This window comes from Hyperolius riggenbachi, chromosome 6 (assembly GCF_040937935.1).
Source record: "Hyperolius riggenbachi isolate aHypRig1 chromosome 6, aHypRig1.pri, whole genome shotgun sequence".
In the NCBI taxonomy this organism is placed as follows: Eukaryota; Metazoa; Chordata; class Amphibia; order Anura; family Hyperoliidae; genus Hyperolius; species Hyperolius riggenbachi.
The window spans coordinates 312877168-312904165 of record NC_090651.1 but is presented as its reverse complement, the minus strand read 5'-3'; the positions used below and the strand labels follow the sequence as shown (position 1 = coordinate 312904165).

The window sequence follows — 26998 nt, the reverse complement described above, 5'->3', positions numbered from 1 at the left end:
CAATGATGCTGGCCAGCTTCCCTGCTCGCTACACAGATTTGGCAGTTGGACAGAGCAACTGCCATTCACTAAGTGCTTTTGAAAATAAATAAATCCCTAAGAATCCCCTATGAAGAGATGGACTAGTCCAAAACCTGTCGTTTCTGTCAGATTTCTACTACCTACTGTAAGTGACAGCAACATAGGAGAAAAGTAATTTATGGCTCATTTTACTCTAGAAAAATGTACTTCTTATTTGTGTATGTTTGCACATATTTTAAATTGTACAATTTTTCGCCATAGTGCCCCTTTAAGGAAAAAAAACAAGACATTGTAGTTTTTGAGAAAATGGATTTTGAAAATACAAAGAAAAAATGTTTTTATTTCTCCTTTGCATTTTTAAAATTAATTTTCTCAAAAACTACAAGGTCTTTTTGAAACATTCCGGCTTTTTTTGGTTTGTACCCAATATTCTCCTTAACATATGTATCCATTTTGGTGACAATAGTATGTATGGGGGCCTTGCAATTAACCTCTAAAGTGGGCACAAAATTACACGAAAATGACACAAATTTATAAAGGATTACATGAAATCAATTGAATTTAGAAATCGTAATTACATATGGGCGCGATTGCAAAAATGTATGTGACATTTGTGTATTCGTAATGAGCTGATTATGATCATAACTTATATGGAAGACTCCATTCAGAACTCAAGTGCAAGGTTTGATTACCTGTGTTTCATCCCATAATGCTCCTGTCTGAGCTAAGTTCATTGTCAGAATAAAGAAACTTTGGGTTATGATCAAATCTATGGAAAACATAAATGGTGGCATGACCTGGGCAGCCATTGTGCCCAGCCATAAACAGAAAAGTAGAAGGACGTTAAAGCTAATGGAAGTCTAAATGAAAAAAAGGAAACCAGATACTAACCTAAGGAAGTGGAAGGCTCTGGGTCCTAATGAGCCTTCCCTCTCCTCTCCCGGTGCCCTCGTTGCAGCGGCAGCTCCTCCGTTCAAATCTCCAGCCACGGGGGACTTCGGAAGTCTTCGGGAGCCGAGTCCTCCTGAAGACAGGTGGCACCATACTGTGCACGTGCGAGTGCACGAGAGAGTAGTGTGCAGCAGCCTGTCTTTGGGAGCACTCAGATTCCCGAAGCCTCCCTTTAGTGTCGGAGATAGCAGCATTTGACCGAATTTGTTGAATGCTGCTACGGGGGATACTGCGCTGGAACGGGCACTGGGAGAAGAGAGGGAAGGCTCATTAGGACCCACAGCCTTCCCTCTCTTTAGGTAAGTCTCTACTGTCTTTCTTTTTTTTCTTACTTAGATTCCCATTAGCTTTAAGCAGTGAAAACCCTTACCTACAAACTGTACAGAGGGCCATAAATGTAAATTTGGAACCATTGAACAAATTCACCCACAAACGCTTATGTAAATGTTATTGTTTCCTAAGTTGTCTGCATTGACAATGAGAAAAGAATAAAACAAGATGTTCTAGCCTGATGATTAAACTCTTGGAAAGAAGATGCTCCTAAATCATCTAACCTAGACAGCTTAATCAGATAATCATTCTGCAGACTGCCTACCTGGCACACCCTGAACAGATCTCGATTTCTAAAGATCAGTTTAGGATGCACATAATACAAAATTATTACACCCTCTGAGTCAAGGGGTTTTCAGTTCTGTATGCTTAAGAAAGTAACATTCATGGGGCAGCTTTTCAATTCTCCCCAAGGTTTGGCCACACAGTGAACACACAAAAAGAAACCCCCAAAATATTTGCCAGACATTGGATCACATCCCAAAAAAATATATATTAGTCACCCAACAGCATGGATGACACAGGACAGAGATAGTCTTTTAAGGTTTTTTTTTGAACCCAGTGTTTGGAGACCAGTGCGTTTTCCTGGACATCACAAACCAGTAAAATATATCTTCTTTTGCAGTTCATTCTTATCTTGATGATTATTTTGTCCTTCAGTAAATCAGTCTTGCTGGAGAGATTTTATCGCTAGCAGTTTTTCTTCTCGTTTGAGTCTACTGAGTTATTACCCTTAAGATAAAGCTTGCTGAGGAAGAAAAAGAAAAAATATGTTTCGCCTTATTTCTTGTCCCATTGTCTGTGTGTTTTGTGACAACCTTAAAAAGGTTGTTTCACATACTCAAAAAAAACCTCAAGATTGAGCATCTATTAAGAATATTTTTGTCTTTTTCATAGAAGGAATAAAGGTGATAGAATAATCAAAGAAATAAGGCTGAAAAGTGTTGTTTTTAAAGAAAATGCAAGTAAAAATAAAAAAAATCGAAGCAAGACTTGGGAAAATTATTACCTAAAACAATTGCCAATTTTAACAGTAGTAAGATTAAAATAAAATGAACAAACCGATGTAAAAATTAATAGAGTTAAAGGAAGCTGGGAGATTTCAGCTTTTTGAAAGTAAGTTCATAGTTGAAGCTCCCTGGTACTTAGTCTCTGATTGAATAGGTCAAGCTATGACTTCTCCGTAGAGAATTGTAACTTAATGAGATGCTTAGACCTTCCAGAAAGTTTACGGCTGATTCTGCGTTTAGCAGGGGGAGGTTGATATGTGTATGTGGTCTGGGTACTTTATGGCTGGTGGATAGTTCTGAGTCATCTGGATTGAGACATCACTTGAGATGTCGGATGGGCTTCGGCCACGGTGCCACACTTCTGGGTGGAGAAACTGGCCGGAGTAATCTGAACAGTCGCTGAGACGGGGTCGGTAGAAGGCGGGATGAGGACGATACATCTCCTCCTCGGCGTAGCGCTTTGTGAATAGGTAAACCGACATAACACCAGCACCCTGAAAAATAATGTCTATATGAAAACACAGTGACAGTAGTAAAAATATAACTTTATTAATATTAAACAATAGATGCCTAGGAGGAAAGAGGTGCCCAGGGTATGCTAAAACTATGTTAAAAACAGTTAAAAAGAAAAAAGTGAGGTGGCTTACCTCAATGAAGACAAGTTTGTATTATAAATAACAAATTTTAATGTGCACTGGCAACACGTTTTGGGGGTCCCTGCCCACTTCCTCAGGCTGAATCAAGTGCCAGAAGAGTGTTTAAGCCAAGAGAAAGGCGCCTTGGGAGCCCTTCTCTTGGCTCATTGAGTTAAGCTACCTCACCTTTTCTTTTTAATTGTTAACGTAGTTTTATCATACCTTGGGCATCTCTAGTCTTTACTACTTTGTGTTACCCACCCTCCTCTGGAGGGGAGTTCTAATTGGTTTATTGTGGCTTGGCCATGCCTAGAAATACTTAGTCATTTTTATTAAGAGCCTGTCTGCATCTAGCTGGTCTGGACACCCGATTGGAGTCGGGTTTGTGCAAGTGGTTGATTGCCCGACTGCAACCTTCCTTTGTGAGTACCCCATCTTCACATTACCATGTATTAGCTACTATTGTGACGTAGTGCATCATCGGGGCTCCCATTATTTCTGTGCTTTTTCCTTTTAGGGTACTCTCTGATCACCCTCCACATTAGCAAAACAGTAGATGAGTTGGCTCTATAAATGTAATTAATATTAAATACCTAATTATAGTTTCTTAAAAGGACACTTAAGGCAACCCAAAAAATGAGTTTTACTCACCTGGGGCTTCTACCAGCCCCCTGCAGCTGTCCCATGCAGTCTCACTCTGATGCTCCTGTCCCCAGCCCGCAGTCACTTCCATTTTCGGTGACAGGCGCCGACAGGCCTGGGAACTTTAAGCACTGTAAATGCTTCATTTTCCTACACAGTCACACATCCATTTTTGTGCCTTTTAAAGAGATCTAATAAAGGAGTTTATTTTATTCTTAAAGGGAACCTAAACTGAGAAGGATATGGATTTTTCCTTTTTAAAATAATACTAGTTGCCCAGTTCTCCTGCTGATTCTGTGTCTCCTATACTTTCAGCCACAGCCCCTGAACAAGCATGTAGATCAGGTGCTCTGACTGAAGTCAGACTGGATTAGCTGCATGCTTGTTTCAGGTGTGTTATTCAGCCAATACTGCATCTAATGAGATCAGCAGGGCTGCCAGGCAACTGGTATGGTTAACATGGAAAACTCCACATCCCTCTCAGTTTAGGTTCCCTTTAAGAATGGTGTCAAATTTTTTTCAGCATTTAGCAGTAACAGAGTATTACATAACTCAATAGGGTTGGTCATCATGGCATGTCTGAAGGCACATTCAATTATACTACTTAAACAAATTTAATACTTTTGACAAATAAAGATAAAAAAAATAACCAAATCTAAATGTAAACAGTTAGTTCTTTATTTTGGGTCAAGGGTGATTTGGGCACCTGTGACCTGAGATGTAATTAATATTATAGTAGCACATGCAGAAAATGACTAGCGATTTTCTAGTGACCGCACTAAACTGTAAAATGTTAATAGGATTGTTCATGCAAGTATTCATTTCAAATGTCACAAAACCTCAAGTTGTGCTTCCATTGTATTTCAGCTCATCATGCTAGGGAAGTGCCAGTCGTGCCAGTCATGGTGATCTATTTTGTTGTCTGCAAAAAGCTTGTATAGCATTTAGTGAGCTTTTTAGAGGGGACACACAGCAGACAGTTTTTTATGCTTTTTTTGGCTGATTGTCCTATAGACTTTCATTAATGCACATCTGAAGTAAAATGAAAATGGAGGCAGACATATTTAATTACCTTTAAACAATGCAAATTGCCTGGCTGCTCTGCAGACCCTCTGCCTCTAATACTTTTAGCCTTAGACAATGAACAAGCATGCAGATCAGATGCTTTTGACAGAAGTCTGACTAGATTAGCTGCATGCTTGTGTGACTCAGACACTGCTGCAGCCGAAAAGATGACCAGGCCAGCCAAGCAACTGGTATTGCTTGAAAAGAGATATGGTAAATATGACTGCTTGCATAACACTCTCACTTCAAATTCATTTAAATGCCAGTTAAAGTAACACAAAATCTTCAAGCAGCTTATTTAAAGCAAACCCGAGATGGCTTTCAAAAAAGGCAAAAGAAAAAACATACAACCATCATAGGAAGCAAAAGACTCACCAAATGAAGGAAATAAGAGGACCAGGAAAGGCTGTACAGCGCTGCCTGCGCTGTCCCACTAGTTCCGCCGAAGCTGCCAAGGGGGTCCCTTGGCAGCTTCGGCGGAACTAGTGGGACAGCGCGGGCAGCGCTGTACAGCCTTTCCTGGTCCTCTTATTTCCTTCATTTGGTGAGTCTTTTGCTTCCTATGATCTCCTTCCCTGCTCATTCATGCACTTTAGGTGACTTCAGATTTGGCTATTGCGGCCATCTTCTTGCACCAACTTCTACCTTAAGACATTTCTTGTCTCTATCTGCTTGGCTATTTGATCAATTGTTGTAGTTTGCACATTTCACTTTTTTGATTCAATGTTGTATGTTTATCAATTTTTGCAGCAATATGTTCGTTTTATATAATTAATTTGATTTTACACGGTTATCACTTTAACTCTATTAGGGAGTTTTCAGTTTATTAATCAGCTTTTTCAGCACTAGCACTTTATCTCGAGCAGGAGAGATGTGAGAACAGTAACTTTCAATATTTATGTATGTTCCTTCTGGGATAGTGACCTGTGGAGCAGGAGTCCTTATTATTATCATTTTTATCATTATTTCCAAGATTAGGACTCCGCTTTCATTCATTTATCACAGGAGCAACCAGAAGAAATTATACTTATGATATCTGTCAATAGACTCAATTGTTAATTTATTACTTAGGGACACATGTACCAGGTCTGGCTGTTTGTTTTTAATTGATTTTAACTCATTAGCTGGTCATTAATAAAGGTTTTTTTCATGGTAGCTTTGGTGTCCTGAGTTATACCTGATTGAATGCTTCCACCTATTATTAGATCACAAGAGAGGGGGTCTTTTCTCTTTTTTGTTTAAAAGTTCTATTAATTATCCCTACTACACATACAATTCATTATATCATAATATTTTTTTGATTCAGTGTCACTTTCACTGTTGCCTATAACAGCTCTGCTTCATCCCAAACAATATCTAGATGGGAAATAATGAAACACGGGATCGGGATAGAGAGTAGAGCATTTAGTTTCACCAATTACCATGTGATATGCTCTCTTTACTGATGCTAAGCTGAAGAAACATACACATTTACACTCAATTTCAGTGATAAACATTCACAGGAAGAATTGGCATAGGGTTAGGGTGGGAGTGAAGGGGTGTGAGCAACAGTGGAAGTGGTTACTCAGGATAAGTGGAATGGCAGCTTTTAAATGGAACTTGAGCTGAGAGACATTTGGAGGCTGCCATATTTTTTTTTCCTTTTAAACTAGTAGCCTGGCAGTCCTGCTGATCTTTCTAGATCTGATCTAATCTGAATCACACAGCTGAAACAAGCATGCAGCTAAACATGTAAGAAACCTTTGATCTTGTTCAGGTTCTATTGCTAAAAGTATTAGAGGCAGAGGATCTGCAGAACAGCTGGACAATGTGCATTGTTTAGAAGGCAGTACATACACAGAACGCTTATATTGCACTTTTCTGCTTGTCGGACGCAAAGCGCAAGAGCTGCAGCCACTAAGGTGTGCTCTATAGGCCGTAGCAGTGTTAGGGAGTCTGCTCAAGGTCTCCTTACTACCGTAAATAAGTCCCAGAAATAAATATGTCAGCCTTCATATCCTTCTCACATCAACTTCCCTTTATGTGTGCTGCTACTATCCCCCCCCCCCCCCACACACACACACACACACACACACACTACTTCAGTTCTGTGATAGTAATGGGGATGGTGAAAGAGAAGGAGCAGTGTTTATTGGGAAATATTATTTTCTGGAGTGCAGGGCTGACAACAGGGTAAAACACAAGCCATGGCTGTGAAACCCTCCCCCAGAAATTGCCGACATTCAGGTTGTCATTAATCTCGTGGGGTGGGGGTGTCCCTAGCAGGAGATGAACCCCAATGAGGGCGTTCCTGATTCCTCTTCCACAGCTACCATTGGGCAGCTCTGCCTCTCCCCCGCCTCCTCCTCCCACCTCCTCACACTCTGCTCAGCTTTCAGCGTTGTGACCTCAGGGGTCACGGAAAGTGAAAGTGGCTGATATCTAGCCACAGAAGAGGCATAAAGCAGCCGGGATTGTAGCTACCTGAACTGGACAGCCCCGCGGATCAAGTAGCATTTTTTTTACAGATATCCCCACCTTGGATTCCCTTTAAAGTGAACCTCCAGACTAAAAATCTGCTCAGCAGCACTGAAAAGGCTCGGTGTTTCTTTAACTGTTTCACAGCATCAGAACTTTGTTTTTCTTACCCAAGCCTCATTTTTAGCTGCACAGAAGAAAACTGCCCGGGCATTTTTTTCCCCTGATGCTGTGCAAAGCATGATGGGATTTCTGATGTTGTTGTTTACCTTCTGCTGTTTTGGTGCAATTTTTTTTTATTTGAGATTTGCAGCATAGCTTGCGCAGCTGGGAGGGGTGATCAGGACACAGGACAGTAGGAACTGTGTCTCCTGCTCCTTGTCACCTCCTTTCAACCAAAAAGATGGCTGCCCCCATGAAATCACAAAGATTTGCCTGTTCTTTTAAAACAGGGTGGGTAAGAGAATATATTACCTATCTATTTTAATTAACATAACTAATGTAACTTAATGACAGTATGTTTGTTTAGGCGAAGTTCCCCTTTAAGTTTTAGAAAAGTACATTTTACCCACCTCTTTAAGGAGAAATGATGAGGCTGCAAACGCGAATGACCAGCCATACCGGTAATGGAAATACTGTTCAGAACTGCTAGGCCGGTTCATGACTTCATCATTGATACTTGAGATGTACAAAACCAAACCTACAATTAGGGAAAGACCTGTAAGGTGATCACAATACAACAGAGATTAAAATTAATGGTTATTTCATCACAGCTACAAATACAACCAGCATAATAAGTAAAAGGTTCCTCATACAACACTACAATTCAATGCATGTCAGACCCAAACTAGTTGATTGCAAACTAGTGACATTTTATTTGACCTTGTTTTCCTCAGGCTATATACATCTCTGGGTCAGATCAGTTCATTGTGGTGCAGGGGGATCCTGGCATACTATTTTTTTAAAAAAAAGTCAATGATGGGCCAAACTACGTTACCATGGCAGAGCACCTCATTTTGGTTCCAGTGTTTTAGCAGCGATATAGCCAAAATTCTGAGCATGGAATATAATGGAGTGCTATTAATAGTTATCGTTAGCAGTTTAAAAAGAGACTGGCAGTTTCCCAACTGTGAGCCTTGTTGCATTGTGGTAAATAACAGCTGTTTCCAACTGCCAAGCAACCAGTATTTCCCTCTGTGCATCTGTACAGTATATCCATAAAAAAACAACCTTTTAGCCTATCCTATTTTTAGTGGGTGTGGTTATAGAACATGGCAGTTGGTGCTGTCTAGTGGTGCTCAAATACCCCTTTTCAAAATTCGAGTTAGGTCGAATTCGAATAGTAAATTATTCGAGATCAGTCGAATATTCGAGTCGAATAATTTTTACTATTCGATTCGACCTCGGAATTCGAGCTCACTATTCGAGTCGGTATTCGAGCTCATTATTCGAGCTGACTATTCGAAATGGCCTTAAATAGCTTCCAACACTTGTTTTGAGGGTGAATGATGCAAGAAACCTCTTTTTTTCCAAGTAACAACAGCAAGTGATTATGTGGGGATGTTCCTTTAAAAAAAAAAAGTTGAAAAGAGAAGTTGTGTCCAGAAATTTGTTCAGTACTGTATATACTTCTTCTTCTTCTTCTTTATCTTCTATATCTTCTTCTTCTTCTTCTTCTTCTTCTATATCTTCTTCTTCTATATCTTCTTCTATATCTTCTTCTTCTTTTATATTGTCTTCTTCTTCTTCTTCATCTTCTTCATCATCATCTTCTTCTTCTTCATCTTCTTTTTCTTCATCTTCTTCATCTTCTTCTTCATCTTCTTCTTCATCTTCTTCTTCATCTTCTTCATCTTCTTCTTCATCTTCTTCATCTTCATCTTCTTCATCTTCTTCTTCATCTTCTTCATCTTCTTCATCTTCTTCATCTTCTTCTTCATCTTCTTCATCTTCTTCATCTTCTTCATCTTCTTCTTCATCTTCTTCTTCTTCTTCATCATCTTCTTCTTCTTCATCTTCTTCATCTTCTTCATCTTTATCTTCTTCATCTTCTTCTTCTTCATCATCTTCATCTTCTTCTTCATCTTCTTCTTCTTCATCATCTTCATCTTCTTCATCTTCATCTTCTTCATCTTCTTCTTCTTCATCATCTTCTTCATCTTCTTCTTCATCTTCTTCTTCTTCATCATCATCTTCTTCTTCTTCATCTTCTTCATCTTCTTCATCTTCATCTTCTTCATCTTCTTCATCTTCTTCTTCTTCATCATCTTCTTCTTCTTCATCATCTTCATCTTCTTCTTCATCTTCTTCTTCTTCATCATCTTCATCTTCTTCTTCTTCATCTTCTTCTTCTTCATCTTCTTCTTCTTCATCTTCATCTTCTTCATCTTCTTCATCTTCTTCATCTTCTTCATCTTCTTCTTCTTCATCTTCATCTTCTTCTCCTTCTTCTTCTTCTTCTTCTTCTTCTTCTTCTTCATCTTCTTCTTCTTCTTCTTCATCTTCTTCTTCTTCATCTTCTTCATCTTCTTCTATATCGTCTTCTTCTTCACTTATTTCTCTTTTCAAATTTTTTTTTTTAAAGAAATGCAGCTATTTTTGAGCGTAACAAATAGCTGGTGGCGCACGCATGTTGGAAGCGCCATTGTATGTGCTCCCTGGCAGTGGAAACACACAGACAGCAGGAGGTAAATTCAGCAGCAGGAGGAGGAGGATGAGTGTGTGGCAGCAGGCAGTCAATGAGGCAGGCAGCGTGACATAATAGCCCTGGTACCTAGCAGTGATACCAGGGCTGTAAATAAACACAGCAGGCAGGAGGTCCCAGACAGCGGTCGTGCAGCCCACATTGTGTCCAATACACAACTGGGACAACACAGTTTTCAACCCGGGCACCTCAGAAAAATTAAACCTTTTTTTTTTATGGTTTTGTAGTTTTGTTTTTACAACAAATTACACAGACAGATATAGCTATTTTTTGACGTAATAGCTGGTGGCAGAGTGGCAGCAGAAGGTAAATCTGTGTACCCTGGCGTTGGGAAACACAGACAGACAGACAGCAGCAGCAGTTGAGGAGGAATGGAGGAGTAATGTGAGCAGCTATTGTTTGACGTAATAGCTGGTGGCAGAGTGGCAGCAGAAGGTAAATCTGTGTACCCTGGCGTTGGGAAACACAGACAGACAGCAGCATCAGCAGGAGGAATGGAGGAGTAGTGTGAGTGTGGCAGCAGGCAGGCAGCGTGACATAATAGCCCTGGTACCTAGCGGTGATACCAGGGCTGTAAATAAACACAGCAGGCAGGAGGTCCCAGACAGCGGTCGTGTAGCCCACATTGTGTCCAATACACAACTGGGACAACACAGTTTTCAACCCGGGCACCTCAGAAAAATTAAACCTTTTTTTTTTTTATGGTTTTGTAGTTTTGGTTTTACAACCAATTACACAGATATAGCTATTTTTTGACGTAATAGCTGGTGGCAGAGTGGCAGCAGAAGGTAAATCTGTGTACCTTGGCAGTGGGAAACACAGACAGACAGCAGCATCAGCAGGAGGAATGGAGGAGTAGTGTGAGTGTGGCAGCAGGCAGGCAGCGTGACATAATAGCCCTGGTACCTAGCGGTGATACCAGGCCGTAAATGAACACAACAGGAGGTCCCAGACAGCGGTCGTGCAGCCCACATCGTGTCCAATACACAACTGGGACAACACAGTTTTCAACCCGGGCACCTCAGAAAAATTAAACCTTTTTTTTTTTTATGGTTTTTTGGTTTTGTTTGTAAAACAAATTACACAGATATATAGCTATTGTTTGACGTAATAGCTGGTGGCAGAGTGGCAGCAGAAGGTAAATCTGTGTACCCTGGCAGTGGGAAACACAGACAGACAGCAGAAGGGCAGTACACAGCAGCCCACTGTAGGTGTAAAATGTGTGGCTGCAGGCGACGTAATAGTCAAAGTGAACCAGGCTGGCTTAGTGAGCAGGAGCCAGGAGGTGGTAAAGGGTGGTAAGGCACATTAACGATGGTTCTTAGCCAGTTCATGTCCCCCTCTCGCCGACAACAGGGGCCAGGAACTCGCCTTCCACCCACGCCTGGTTCATCTTGAGACACGTCAGTCTGTCCACAGACTTGTGAGACAGACGTGAGCGTTTCTCGGTGACCACACCACCAGCTGCACTGAAGCAGCGCTCGGACAGCACGCTGGAAGGGGGGCAGGACAGCACTTCCAGGGCGTACTGCGCCAGCTCGCTCCAGATCTCCAGGCGCTTGACCCAATACTCCATGGGATCAACAGGGGCATCGCTGTCAAGCCCGCTGTAGGACCCCATGTAGTCAGCCACCATGCGGGTCAGGCGCTGGCTGTGACCGGTGGAGGATGCTGCTGCATGCACCTCCTCTCTAGTCACTGCTGCCGGAGCCTCTACAGTCCTGTAGAGCTCGTGGCTGAGAGACAGCAGGTCTGTGGGGCGCTTGCTGCTGGATGCAGGCACCTGCTGCTGCCTCTGTGCTGGCTGCTGGACAGTGGGAGTGGAAGGCTGGGGGAAGGCTTCCTCCAAGCGCTCAACAAGGGCCTGCTGCAAGCTCCTTATTTGTTGCGCTGGGTCTCCTCCTGCAGGCGGCAGGAACTGGCTCAACTTCCCCTTGAGGCGTGGGTCCAACATCATGCTGATCCAGATGTCCTCTCTCTGCTTCATCTGGTTTACCCTGGGGTCTCTGCGCAGGCACGTCAGCATGTGCGCTGCCATTGGGAAGAGGCGGGCCACGTCTGCTGGCACATCGACGGCAGTGCTGCTGTCCTCATCCTCCTCCTCTGCCTCGTCAGCCTCATCCTCTCTCCACCCCCGCACCAACTCAGCTGCACTGTGCTGCTCCCCCTCATCAGCAGCAAGGTCAGGGACCTCCACCAAGTCCTCCTCCTCCTCCCCCTCAGAGGTGGACTGTGCAGCTGCTTGCCGCTCCTGCTGGTCCAAGGCTGCCGCTCCCTGTTCCAGCAAAGCATCGAGGGCCCTGTTCAGCAGACAAACCAGGGGCACCCACTCACAGACTATAGCATGGTCCCTGCTCACCATGTTAGTGGCCTGCAGAAAGGGAGCCAGCACTAAGCACACCTGCTGCATGTGCCTCCAGTCATCATCGGGGACGATGGACGGGATGTTGCTGGTCTTGTCCCTTCTCTGAGCGGCGGAAACAGTGGCCAGGGCAAGGTACTGTTTGACAGCGCGCTTCTGTTCAACCAGACGCTCCAACATCGCCAGGGTGGAGTTCCAGCGAGTCGGAACGTCAAGGATCAGCCGATGGCGTGGCAGATCCAGCTCCTTTTGCACGTCTTCCAGGCTCGCACAGGCTGCAGCCGAGCGCCGGAAGTGACGCACAACGTTCCTTGCCGTTTCCAGCAGTTCGCCCATCCCCTGGTAGGTGCGCAAGAACTTCTGCACCACCAGGTTCAGCACGTGGGCAAGACAGGGGATGTGGGTCAGGTTTCCCCTGTCTATTGCGGCAACCAGATTGGCCCCATTGTCGGCCACCACCTCTCCGACTCTGAGGCCTCTGGGGGTCAGCCAAATCCTCTCCTGCTCCTGGAGTTTGGCCAACACATGGGTTGCCGTCAGCTTGGTCTTCCCAAGGCTGACCAAGTGCAGCAGCGCTTGGCAGTGGCGGGCCTTCACGCTGCTGCTGAGGCGGGGGGTTTGGCCAGGTGTGCCGGAGGATGGCAGAGGATCGGAGGAACCTGCTGCAGTTCCCCTGACCCTGCGGGGTGGCACCACCCACTGTGTTGCTGCTGCTGCTGTGCCCGCTGCTGCTCTCCCATCCTCACCCCCTTCCACCAAGCTGACCCAGTGGACAGTGAAGGACAGGTAGCGGCCTGTCCCGAAGCGGCTGCTCCAGGAGTCCATGGTGACGTGGACCCTTTCACCAACCGCGTGCTCCAGCCCTCGCTCCACATTGGCCATCACAAAGCGGTGCAGTGCAGGAATGGCCTTGCGGGAGAAAAAGTGTCTGCTGGGGAGCTGCCAGTCTGGGGCTGCGCAAGCAAGCAGCGCACGAATGTCGCTCCCCTCCTGCACGAGCGTGTACGGCAGGAGTTGGGAGCACATGGCCCGTGCCAGCAAGCCGTTCAGCTGCCGCACGCGACGGCTGCTGGGAGGCAGAGCCCTAACCACCCCCTGGAAGGACTCGCTCAAAAGGCTCTGGCGTGGCCTTTTGCTGGCACGGGAATCAGCAGACACAGCGGAGGAGGCCACTGAGGACTGGCTGCCAGAACAGGCCTCAGTGTCGGCGGCAGGATTTGCAGAGGGGGGAGGAGCAGTGCGTTTCCGCACTCCTGCTGGTGCTGATGGAGGAGCAGGAGGGCGGGTGGCTGCTGTTGCTGCTGCTGCTGCAGCTGAAGGCTGTGCAGTGATGGGTGTGGTGCCACTGCCAGCACCAGATGCCTTCAGCCTCTGGAACTCCTCATGCTGGTGGAAATGTTTCGCAGAAAGGTGGTTGATGAGCGAGCTGGTGCTGAACTTTAAGGGGTCTGCACCTCTGCTCAACTTCCGCTGACAGTGGTTGCAAGTGGCGTACTTGCTGTACACAGTGGGCATGGTGAAAAATCGCCAGATTGGTGACAGAAACATCCCCCTACGGCATGGAAGCGCTGCTGCCGCCTGTCTCCCTGTGGTGGTTGGTGGGGGGGCTTGGGTGCGGCTGGTGGTGGTACTGGCAGATGCTGCTGCTGCTGCTGCTGAGCCTGAGACACCAGCAGGCTGTGGGACCTGCCTATACTGCTGCCAATGCTTGCAATGATGCGCCTCCTTGCAAGGCCCACAAGCGCATCTTCCTCCTCAGAGCTGCTGAGGACGACATCCCCTGGAGGTGGTGGCACCCAGTCTCTGTCTGTCACCGGGTCATCATCATCCTCCCCCTCCTGAAACATGTCCTGCTGGGATGATGACCCCCCAAACTCCTCTCCTGATGCATGGATGGGCTGCTTGACTGTCGCCACAGTCTTGCTGTCCAATCCCTCATCCCCCAAAGTGCCCATCAGCATCTCCTCCTCAAGATCGCCAACAACAGCAGACAATTTACTCATGATGCCTGGGGTCAAAAGACTGCTGAATGACAGGTCGGCGAGTGACGGTGAACTGGCCTCCTCCCCAGACCCTGCTGGGCGGCTGCTGCGAACAGGGATGGTGGTGGTGGTGGTGGTGGTGAGGGTGGAGGCCTCGGATGCAGAGCTGATGGCGGGCTGCTCATCCTCCGTCATCAGTTGCACCACAGTGTCTGCATCCTTTTCCTCAATGGGATGTTTCCGACCCGGCTGGAGGAAAATCGGAGCAGGTGCTACACGCTGCTGCTGCTGTGTCTCTGCAGCGTGAGTTGCAGATGCTCCTGCTGGGCGGCGCCCAAGGCGTCCACGGCCAGTGGCTATGGGAGGAATGTTAGCCACTGACGCTGCTGCTGCGGAACTGTGCATGGTGGCGCGGCCGCGGCTTGCCACAATGCTGCTCCCTCTCCTCCTGATTCCCTTGCTGCCCTTCCCCTTGCCCAAACCGCGCTGGCTGCCACTTCCAGACATCTTCGATGTTTTGGGCGTAAACACAGAAGTTTTTGAAAAGGGCGGGAGAAAAGTGGGGTACTTTAATGGGGTGGGTTGGTGGGTGAGGTGACTGAGTGAGTGTCCCGACTCCCTAGTACAGTAAGTAAGTAGTAACAGTCAGGAAGTACAACTAGCAGCAGGTACAATAATCAGTAGTAATCACAAGGAAATAGAGTGTGTGTACACTACAGACAGTGAGTGCACGCACGCGCAAACACGCGCAGGAGCTGGCCTATGAACAGTGACTGAGTGAGTGTCCCTACTACAGTAAGTAAGTAGTAACTGTCAGGAAGTACAACTAGCAGCAGTTACAATAATCACTATCAGTAGTAATCACAAGGAAATAGAGTGTGTGTACACTACAGACAGTGAGTGCACGCACGCGCAAACACGCGCAGGAGCTGGCCTATGAACAGAGAGTGAGTGAGTGTCCCTAGTACAGTAAGTAAGTAGTAACAGTCAGGAAGTACAACTAGCAGCAGTTACAATAATCAATATCAGTAGTAATCACAAGGAAATAGAGTGTGTGTACACTGCAGACAGTGAGTGCACGCACGCGCAAACACGCGCAGGAGCTGGCCTATGAACAGTGACTGAGTGAGTGTCCCTACTACAGTAAGTAAGTAGTAACTGTCAGGAAGTAGAATTTACAATAATCAATCAGTAATCAGAAGGAAATAGAGTGTGTGTACAGTACACAGACAGTGAGTGCACACACACACGCAGGAGTCCGAGCTAGTAGCCTAGTATGAACAGTGACAGTGAGTGTCCTAGTACAGTTACAGTAGTATATAACTACAATACAAAATACAATCACTAAGTAGTAAAGGGACAGCAGAAATACTGTCTAATACTATCTAATACTGTCTAATACTAATGAGAAATAAACTAACAGAGGACAGGAGGACAGCTGCCCACACAGGCAGGCCCTGAGGCCTAAAGCTGTAAGCCTGCAGCAGCTGTCTGAGTCTCTCTCTATGTAACACAAAAGCTACTAACTAAAATACAATGTCTATCTAACTAACAACAATATAGGTGTGTATAGGAGGTGTATGTGAGCAAAAACGCTAGGTAAATGACCACAATAAAGCTCTTGCTAAGCCAAAGCACAAAGGAGCAACTCTCTCTCTATGCAAGTCTCAGGCAAGGACGGAGATACGGAACATGGCGGCCGCTATTTATAGGGTAGGGGCTGGCCAGGGTCCCCCTCTGTGATTGGCTGCCGTCAGAGGGCCTGGGAGCCCTCTGATTGGCTCTAAGGACATCAATCTGGGCTATGACGCTATTCGAGCTCGGTACCCGAGCTCGAATAGCGCCGTTTGCTCGAATAGCTCGAATAGTGAATGGGCTATTCGCGTTTACTCGAATAGCCCATTCGAATAGCTGCAGCTATTCGGAGCTCGAATACCGAGCTCGAATAGCTGAAAAAGAGCTCGAATATTCGAGCTACTCGAATATTCGAGCTCTGCTGAGCACCACTGGTGCTGTCTGTTTTTTCCCATCTGCCAGTAGTAAAGATGATTATGTGCAGGTGGATCAAATAATATTAAAAAAATTGCATGGCAAATAGCAATCATTTCTTGATCTTTCTTTTATTTTTTAACCTCTCACTGTGCAATGTATTGATTTATTTTTTCCCCTTTTCGCCTAAGTTCCCCTTTAACCTTTTCGGGACCGCCTCTATGAGATCCTTCGCCACACTTGTGGCTGTTCTAGCCTGATGTGGCATAGGATCTACGCCGGCCCGCAGTTTCTGCTCCCGACGCGATCGTGCGCACCCGGACGGGGAGATTAAGCTGTCATATGACAGCCGACATCTCCCCCGAGTAATCAGCAGCCATCGCGTATGGCTGCTGATCACGTGATCACTACGATCGCCGTCCGATCGTAGTGATCAGTTTAACAGCTGCGGTGGCAGGAGGGGAAAGAAGAGGATCCACTCACCTCCCTGCCGTTCCTGCGACGATCGGCGCCCCCCTCCGCTCTGGCCAGCATCTCTGCTCCGACTGACGTCAGCGCCGGGTCCCGGCTTGATGACGTCATCAAGCCACGACCCAGAACTGATCGTCAGATAGAACGGAGATGCCGGCCGGAGAAGAGGGTCCCGTGCGGCTCATCGTTGGAGCCTGGAAGGTGAGTGAAGGCTGCTGGCAGAAGGGGGGGGGGGGGGCACAGGCCACCATAGGGGGACACAAATATAGCCAGCCACAGACGGGATCCGGCCGCCTGACCCCCCAAACGTGCGCACCCCCCTCCCACGCAAAATGCCTGGTCCTTAAGGTGGGGTAGGTGGCCGGTCCCGAAAAGGTTAAACAAGACAACTTTTAGGAGAGTTAGGAGGTTGAGCTTGGAGATGAGATACCTTTACTTGTTAAAGGACCACTATCATGAAAAAAGTAGGCAGTTAAAATCTGACAGAACAAACAGGTTTTGGGCCAGTCCATCTCCTTATGGGGGATTCAAAGGGTTTTCTTTGTTTTCAAAAGCATTTCCTGAACAGCAGTTTAGGTGCCAAAATACTAGCCAGCCTCCCCACTCACTTGCACACTATTTTATCAGTTAGACTTTGCAACTGCTGTACAGGAAATGCTGTTGAAAACAAAGAAAACCCATGAGGAAATGGACTGGCCCAAAACCTGTCAGATTTTAACTGCCTACTTTTTTTTCACGATAGTGGTGCTTTAAGGTTGATGCATTGTTATGATGTAGTTTAGGGTTAGGCATTATGGGCGATTATCCTTGGGAGAAGCTATGTTTTGGCATCTTGAAGGGGTTAACATTAGGGGAGAAGGATAGGTATCACAAAGGGATTCACTTTGTAAGGTAAGATTAGAGTCAGGCATCCGGAAGGGGTTATTTTTAGGATTAAGGTTATGGTGTAAGGAAAGGAAATTTAGCAATAAGATGATTGGTTAGCGTTTGACGATTTGATGGGAAAGAAGCAATAAAACAAAAATAACTAATGGCAGAACTGCTTCAAACTGAAAATTAAACCTAATGAACCTTTTATTTTAGTTTCTGAAGATGGAAGTTAGCTCATTTTTTCCAGATGCATAGATTATCCTTTTTATAGGAGGCCCATAGTACTGGTGATGTGCAAAATGCAAACTGCCATCTACCGTACATTTTGAGACACAGCAGCCAATAAATCAAAGGACTTAGAACACCTGACCTGCATAATTGATCTGGTTCGTTATTTAGAAACCGAGGATCAGCACAACAGCCAAAGATGTGGTATTTTTTTAAAGCAATGTTAGCAATGGTAGCTCCTACATTCCTCTCACTTCAAAGACTACAAAATTCATATGGAAAAAATACATTTCCCATTTCATTCGGACATTTCAATCCACTCCAGTAACACCGGTTAATTATGCACCACGCTGCCAAGCGTGCATTGTGGGGTGGAGATAGAGCTTATGCGCAGGCTACGCTCCCTCCCTGAGTGACAGGTCACCTTCTGACACTAGTGTGATAAGTTAGAGACTCCGCCGACTCCCAGTGGCACAGCATGCAACGATCATCCCTGTCCTCCCTACACAGTTCATGGAAAAGGTGAATCGGTGAAGCAAGTGGATTATCAATTAACTGTATTGTAAAGGGTAATGATACTAAAAAGTATCTTCTCATTGCAATCTAAAGCTAGCTAAGAATTTCCAAAACTGACTAAGTTTAAATTTTGCTTCATGTCAACTTCGGCAACATAGTTTTTTTCTACTCTTTTTGAAGTTTTGCTGCCAACGAGATCCACACGGGACGTTATTTAAGCAAAAGAGCTCTAAGAGGTTGGATCTCCTCCCGAGACTCCTCAAGCAGGGTAGACAGCTATGAGTAACATAGAGAGAAGACTTTTATTAACAGCAAAGGAGCCAGACTGCAGTCAACACAGCAGGAAGCTAAATTCAACAAAAAAGGAGCCATGTTGCAATTAAGTCAGCTTCTAGCTTGTTACAAATAATAAAATATTGCAGCCCTGTTAGCAGTAAATACCTGCTGAGTGCAATTATTTGCTCAGTCTATAAGCCAATCCTTAGAGTGGCTGAAAAGTTTGAATAAATCACTCAATAGTTTTAAAAATAGTTATTTATGTACGAATTACTGCACATAAATGAGTTCATTTATGCACATAATTATGTGCTAAATTGACACATATATGTGATCCTAATTTGAATTTATATAAAAAGTGAGGGGACCATGATAGGAGACCATGATAGGAAGTTTCCTGAATCAATCTTATGGTTGTTTAAGTTGACAGAGGTTGCTTTTAAATGACCTCTATTTGATATAAATCTGTAGTTGCATCAAGTCCCTAGATATTGTGAGGATCATGATTGCAGCAATGTGCTTAGGGCTCTTTAACATCTAACAACGGTCATCGGGATGCTGCGGTGAGACACAATCAGCGGCGGTAGCTATTAATTCACCCAACGGGAAAGCGTTAGCTCCCGGCAATTAAAAGCTCCCGGGTGCGTTAAACCGCAATGTACCGAAACGCAGTGTCAGGTGTGAAAGGTAAAAGTCTATGGACTTTTATTTTACCTTGGTTAACGCAAAGTTTCGACCAGGGTTGCCAACCGTCCGTGAAAGTACGGGCAGTCCGTTCTACAGACAGGAAATTTCCCCTGTCCGTAGTTGCCCGTACTTAGAAATAGGTGTCCATCCAAAAAAGTAAACAGCTGCGATCTTGTGTGCACAGCGGCTACAGGCAGCACGCCGGGCAGCTCTGTGAGAAGCCTCAGGCTTCTCCTTGCTTCTTCCCTCCCACCCTCCAATCAGCTGTGTTCTTTCAGCTGCTTCTGCCTCTCTCCAGCCAATGAGAGAGAGCGAGAGCAGCAGCTAAGAGAGCCCGCCCCCCACAACTCCCGTCCAGGAAGGAACTGTATTGCTGGAAGCTGGCTGCAGCAGCTGTCGGCAGAACGAGGAGGAAGCCCCTGAGGAGATGGGAGAACTCCAGCCAGCAGTGAATCAAGACTGGACTGCTGTCAGGCTAGGAGATTCTCTGGGACACGTGGAAGGAATAGGAGGCAACAGGCAGGACTGCACACTACATCCTAATTGTAAGATAAATACTCTGGACATTTAAGATTAGCTTGATTGTCAGCCAGACTTTCTGATCGCTCTTATCTCTTGTACTTTCAGCATGTGTCTCTTCCCAGGCCCCCTCCTACCCTGCTATCTCCTCTTTCCTAAATGGCTTATTTTATCAGCATGAGAAAGCTGCAGTCCTGGTGAGATCTCTGCTGTTTCTACTCTCCCCCATGCACTTTGTTTTCTTGTGCCTATACTTTTTAATCTCCCCCACCATGCCCCCATCTCTCTTATGTACCTACCATTTTTTTCCCCACATTCCTCTCACTCTTGTCTAATTTTCATGAATCTGTCCCTGTGTCTCCCACAACGTTTCTATTGTTCTCTCTTTCGCTGACACCTGACAAACGCTGCAGAACTTTACAGAGTACATAGTCATATCACAGACTGTCCTCAGAGGAACTCACAATCTAATCCTACCATAGCCCTAGTCTTATGTCCTACCATATTGTTATTTATTTATATAGCACTGACATCTTCTGCAGCACTTTACAGAGTACATATTCATGTCAATGACTGTCCTCATGAGAGCTCACAATCTAATTCTACCATAGTCATATTCTAATGGCCTAACATATTATTATTATTATGTATTTATATAGCACTGTCATCTTCTGCAGCACTTTACAGAGTACATGGTCATGTCACTGACTGTCCTCAGAGGAGCTCACAATCTAATCCTACCATAGTCCTAGTCTGTTTTCACTATAGACTTGTTGTAGGATCCGATATATATGGGAATTATATACTATAACATTTATGGAATTGATATGCTACATTAGGATATATTGGAATAGTATGCTATATAGGGGGGATGATAATGCTATAGGACATCCGGGGTTAATATGCTGTAAGATATATAGTGGTGATTTCCTATAGCATATATGTGGTTCATAATGCTCTAAATAGGAAATATGGTGATATGTTATATAGGATAAGGCTAAAAAGCCTGCTTATGACTCCGCCCCCTGACTCCACCCCCTATCCATCCAAAACTTGGGGTGTCCAGATTTTTTGACCATTTTGTCCAGGAAAAATAAGAAATTGGGTTGGCAACCCTGGTTTTGACTCTAGTGTTAGAGAGCCCTAAGTGTAGAAATGATGTTTACACAGAGTCGTATACCGTCCAGTGTTAGAGTGCTGTTGCCTGCAGTGCACTGTATAGCAGCTACTGCAGCCATCCTTATGGTTCAAAGTGAAACCACTGGAAGGTCTCCTTCTAAAGCAATCTTATAGAGGTGAACTACCTGCCAAACATTGAAAGTGAACAGTGGTCTTATGTTTAATACAAGTTGATGATTTGCTGTAGGTGTTTTGACAGACCATTAAGTCTAAAGCCAACATTGCCTGTATCATATTCTCATAAAAAACGTAAGACTTTACCAGTCAAAGGTCCAAGGGCCCTGTTGTGATCACAACCTCTGAATCCCCCATTGCTACGCCACTGCTTTGAGCACATATCTCATAGTCATTTGATTGACTTTTCCAAATGAAATTTCTTTGCTATAGTCGCCTCAGATATAAACATTGTGTGCATGTTGGCATATTCCTATCCCTATTCACCTTTGCTAAGAATAAAAAATATGGGTTGGTGAACTAGGGCTTTAACCTCTTATGGGCCACAGGCTCACACCCCTCTAGCGACCAGGCCATTTTTTACAATTCAGCACTGCAGCTTTAACAGTTTGCTGCACAGCCATAGAACTTAGCACACAAATTAATCTTGTCTCCTTGTCTTGCCACCAACATAGCTTTCTGTTAGTGGTATCTGATTGCTGCTGCAATTTTTTTAATTCATTTAATTGTATTTTTTTGAATAAAAAAGTCTATTTTTTTTTTTATTTTTCCCTCCCCCGGAAATCCAATCCCTGTGATCGCCTCACATAGGCATCAGCCTATGAGAGGGATCACTTTTTGAGCCTCTCCTTGGGACAGCTCAGTGACAGAGCTGTTCTTCGTAGTGCACTGCACAAGATCGCAGTGCTGTACAAGCATTTGCGGGCATTTTTTTTTATAGCCTGCCAGCTCCGATTGCAGCTGGCAGGCTGTTTTTGGAGCGGAGCTCAGTAACTCAGCACAGATGTGAGCGACCCCCGCTAATCTCCGTCCCCAGGATTTGGCGCCGATCGGTGCTAGACGGTCCTGGGGGAGCCACTCTGCTGCCACCGATGGGTGTTAGGCAGTCATAGAGTGGTTAAAAAGACTATAAATTAAAAAATCAACATTCCCTGTATTGTGTTCTCATACAAAACTTATAATGACTTTGCCAGTGTTTTTGCCTTAATTCACCCCCCGAGTCCCGTATGTGCGCTTACAGTGCGTAGCTATGGCCTCTTGACAAGTGTTATGGTGCTTCTGTGTTTCTCCAATACAGAGAGTGCCATGACACTCATTTGTAAGGAAAAATTGGCACATATGGAGCTCAGGGGGTTAACGCAAGCAAAAATACTGATTTTACACCAACACCAACCACTAAAAAGAACACAGTTTCATCTACATTTCCTTGATTTAAAAACATGAGTTAAAAATATATTTGTTTGCAGTAGACCTAATAAATACAATTATAATCAATCACTATATATTTACATAATTTGTTGCCTTTGTCTCTTACAGTGGGATGCGAAAGTTTGGGCAACCTTGTTAATCGTCATGATTTTCCTGTATAAATCGTTGGTTGTTACGATAAAAAATGTCAGTTAAATATACCATATAGGAGACACACAGAGTGAAATTTGAGAAGTGAAATGACGTTTATTGGATTTACAGAAAGTGTGCAATAATTGTTTAACCTCCTGAGCGATAATCCCGAGCTGAGCTTGTGGTATGTCGCGCAGGAGGAGTTCTCAGGCCCTGGTGGGCCGATTTGCATAATTTTTTTTTGTTACATGCAGCTAGCACTTTGCTAGCTGCATGTAACTTCCGCTCGCCGCCGATACGCCGCTACCTGCCGTGCCGCGCAGCCCCCCCCCCTCCCCGACCCCTTGCGCAGCCTGGCAAATCAGTGCCAGGCAGCGCTGAGGGGTGGATCGGAACTCCCTCTGACGTCACGACGTCCATGACGTCGGTGACGTCATCCCACCCTGTCGCCATGGCGACCGGGGAAGCCCAGCAGGAAATCCCGTTCTGAACGGGATTTCCTGCTTACTCTGATCGCCGAAGGCGATCGGAGTGGGTGGGGGGATGCCGCTGCGCTGCAGCTATCATGTAGGGAGCCCTGGGCTCGCTACATGATTTAAAAAATAAAAATTTTTTAAAAATAGTGCTACGCCACCTCCTGAGCGATATAATTGTATCGCCCAGAGGGTTAAAAAATATTAGGCAGGTGCATACATTTGGGCACCACAAAAAAGAAATGAAATCAATATTTAGTAGATCCTCCTTTTGCAGAAATTACAGCCTCTAAACACTTCCTGTAGGTTCCAATGAGAGTCTGTATTCTGGTTGAAGGTATTTTGGACCATTCCTCTTTACAAAACATCTCTAGTTCATTCAGGTTTGATGGCTTCTGAGCATGGACAGCTCTCTAACTCACACCACAGATTTTCAATTATATTCAGGTCTTGGGACTGCTATGGCCATTCCAGAACGTTGTGCTTGTTCTTCTGCATGAATGCCTTAGTGGATTTTGAGCAGTGTTTAGGGTTGTTGTCTTGTTAAAAGATCCAGCCCCGGCGCAGCTTCAGCTTTCTCACTGATTCCTGGACATTGGTCTCCAGAATCTGCCGATAGTGAGTGGAATCCATGCATCCCTCAACTTTGACAAGATTCCCAGTCCCTGAACTGGCCACACAGCCCCACTGCATGATGGAACCACCACCATATTTTACTGTAAGTAGCAGGTGTTGTTCTTGGAATGCTGAGGTATTTTTCCTCCATACATAACGCTGCTTGTTAAGCCCAGATAACTCAATTTTAGTTTCATCAGTCCACAGCAACTTATTCCAAAATCAAGCTGGCTTGTCCAAATGTGCTTTAGCATACCTCACACGACTGTGTTTGTGCTATGGGCAGAGAAAAGGCTTTCTCTGCATCACTCTCGCATACAGCATCTCCTTGTGTAAAGTGCGCTGAATGGTTAAACAATGCACAGTGACTCCATCTGCAGCAAGATGATGTTGTAGATCTTTGGTGCTGGTCTGTGGGTTGACGCGGACTGTTCTCACCATTCGCCGCTTCTGTCTATCTGAGATTTTTCGTGGTCTGCCACTTCAAGCCTCAACTTGAACTGAGCCTGTGGTCTTCCATTTCCTCAATATGTTCCTAACTGTGGAAACAGACAGCTGAAACCTCTGAGACAGCTTTCTGTATCCTTCCCCTAAACCATGATGGTGAACAATCTTTGTCTTCAGGATCATTTGAGAGTTGTTTTGAGACCCCCATGTTGCTACTCTTCAGAGAAAATTAAAAGAGGAGGGAAACTTACAATTGACCCCTCTTTCTCATAATTGGATTCACCTGTGTATGTAGGTCAGGGATCACTGAGCTTACCAAGCCAATTTGAGTTCAAATAATAGTTCTAAAGGTTTTGGAATCAATAAAATTACAGCAGTGCCCAAATGTATGCACCTGCCTAATTTTGTTTTAACAATTATTGCACACTTTCTGTAAATCCAATAAACTGCATTTCACTTCTCAAATATCAATGTGTGTGTCTCCAATATGATATATTTAATTGACATTTTTTATCGCAACAACCAACGATTTATACAGGAAAATCATGACAATTAACAAGGTTGCCCAAACTTTCGCATCCCACTGTTAGTATAGATTTAACCCAGTGGGTGTATATGGATCTGATGTGATTTTATTCTGCTCTGGATTCTGATGAGCAGAAAATCAGCAAAGCTAATATTGATACTCTAATATTTGGCATTGTGATGGCATTTTTGTTGACGTTCGAGTGCATCTCCCCTTCAACTGCCTAATCCAACCGAATTTTTCAATTTCCAAATCACTTTACTGAGACCTAATCCAACCCCCCTCTCCAGTGGATGGCTTCTCCTTCCTGATACCTAATCGTGACTGGATAGTGTATTGGTTAAGGGCTTTGCTTCAGACACAGGAGACCTGGGTTCAAACCTTGGCTCTTCCTGTTTTGTAAGCCAGCATCTATTTAGTAGGGAGTCCTTGGGCTAGACTCCCTAACACTGCTACTGCCTAATGAGCACGCCCTAGCGCCTGCAGCTCAAGCGCTTTGAGTCAGCCAGGAGAATAGCGCTATATAAATCGCACTTGTCTTGTCTAATCTTAGTCTCCCAACAACAGTAGCTCTCTCCAGACATCTATATCCCCCCTTCACTGAAGTTAAACATTTCCCATTGTCTAACGCTACTCTTCAAACTCTAAAACTAACCTTCCCTTGCTTACCACCCAACACTGACAAGTAATACTTAACCTTAATTAATAATCCTAGCCTATACCCCCTCCCCCCCCTTTTTTTATCGTTTGCAACTTCCCAATAATTTCAGCTTCCTGATAATTGTATGATTGGTTGCAGCAACACAGGGGCCTATCAAAAACTCTTAGTTATCAGCCCAAAAACCCAATACCAATAAGTCTTTGTACCCAAACTTATTAGGTAGCCAATTCCCTGCTTCCTACCATACTGCTTGTCTCATTCATGCTTGTCACTGAAAGGGGAAGTGGACAAAACTCTCCCCAGTCAGATCAAAGGCAATAATAAAAGCTTTACAGAAGTTCTAACCCACCCTTACTCTTTCTTAAATGCTCTGGTGGACATTATACTTTAGGCATTATTTTTGCTTCTAGAGGAAAAAGAAAAAACGTACACATTGCACAGAATACATTTATACCTAAAACAGTTTGTGGTTTGTAATTCTGATTTTATTAAAACAAAACAACATAAAACAAAAAATTCCATATAGAAACATATAAAGCTTACCAGACAGTATGAAGAATATACCAGACACAAAGGCCAGTATGGTCCTCTGTGGTCGGATATGACCAATGTTGCTTATGACAAAGGCAGTAAACACAAGGAAAAGGCTAACCATTGGAAATGGTGTTGCACTACGGATGGTCTCTGTGAAAAAGGTAAAACATAAACGTTGACAAGCCATACACATACACATAACACAAGGAAGCATAAAGAGATGCACAAGCATGATATAATATGCACAGGTGACGCTAATATTCCACGGTTGTGACTATTGCACACTAGTTAAAGTCTAAAATGTAAAATATCACCGAACATAAACAAAAAACTGTTCCTTGTTGGAAAAAAGTAAAATATTTATAGTTCTCATGTATTCTTATACTCAAAAATATCCAAAAATGAGTTGTCTCTCTTTGCCGTAAATGGCTGCTAACAGAGAACATCAAACTGCACAGCAAGATAATACAAACATAAGACAAGCATATTTTCACACAGATATGAGTACTTTCGAATACATAGTTTTGAATATCATTAGCAGATTTTTTTTTTCTTTAGACCTGTTTGATTTGCTGTTGTTGTTGTTAACTGTTAATAGGGCTGTAAAAACTTGAGTTTGTCAAGGCAATGGTGTATTCAAAAAACAAATATCAATGGTATAAATTATAGGTTAATGATTTTTATGCAATTAGTTACAGTTAAAAAGAAATTTGTGTATGTCAATGGCCCTCCTGAAAAATCCCTTGGACAACCTCTTTCAGGCAAATGGATCAATTAGATTGGATTTTTTCCATGAAAGTGTTACGACAATTGCTAGGAGCATGTCTGGAGTAGTCCGAAGGCCATTTAAAAAAAACATAAGAAACACAGAGAGCACAGGATTCCCATATAGTGTATGAGTTAATTACATCAGATATATGTTTATAGATGCAATGGAGAGGTACTCAAGCGTGAGTTGCAAGACCAGCAACCACAATATTGGGCAAGTGAGGAAATACCCATCCTCACGCGGGTCCTTGGTTCTCTGCAGGTAGGTTGAACTCGATGGACGTTCTGGTTGAACTCGATGGACGTATGTCTTTTCGCAACCCAAATAACTATGTAACTATGTAGATGGGCCACACGCAAGGACAAAGGTTGGTTAGGAGCTCCAGGGGAACTCACAACATAGCCACTGCCCAAAGAAAAAGAGAACTGGGGGGGTGGAGAGTAATTTAGAGTGGAGGAGCCACCCTACAAAAATGGTGTTAATGCACTTAAAAAACAACTGAGGGTGGTAGGGATAACTTATAAAAAACTTGATAAACCTTAAAAGAATAAATAGGTTTTTTGA

The 26998-nt window shown here is 44.3% G+C and overlaps 1 protein-coding gene across 3 annotated transcripts in view; it reads right to left on the bottom strand.

The window, feature by feature from the left end:
• Window positions 1–1288: 1288 nt before the first annotated feature.
• Window positions 1289–26998, bottom strand: part of CACNG7 (calcium voltage-gated channel auxiliary subunit gamma 7) — a 234741-nt gene continuing 209031 nt past the window's right edge. For 2 of the 3 annotated variants that reach the window (XM_068242984.1, XM_068242983.1), the window contains exons 4-6: window positions 25675–25815; window positions 7684–7829; window positions 1289–2806 (exon numbers count right to left, since the gene is read on the bottom strand). In XM_068242984.1, the coding sequence (XP_068099085.1) occupies window positions 2549–2806; window positions 7684–7829; window positions 25675–25815 (545 nt within the window). In that variant the 3' untranslated portion in view covers window positions 1289–2548. The remainder of the gene's footprint in view (window positions 2807–7683; window positions 7830–25674; window positions 25816–26998) is intronic. The other variant, XM_068242985.1, reaches the window with a different exon arrangement.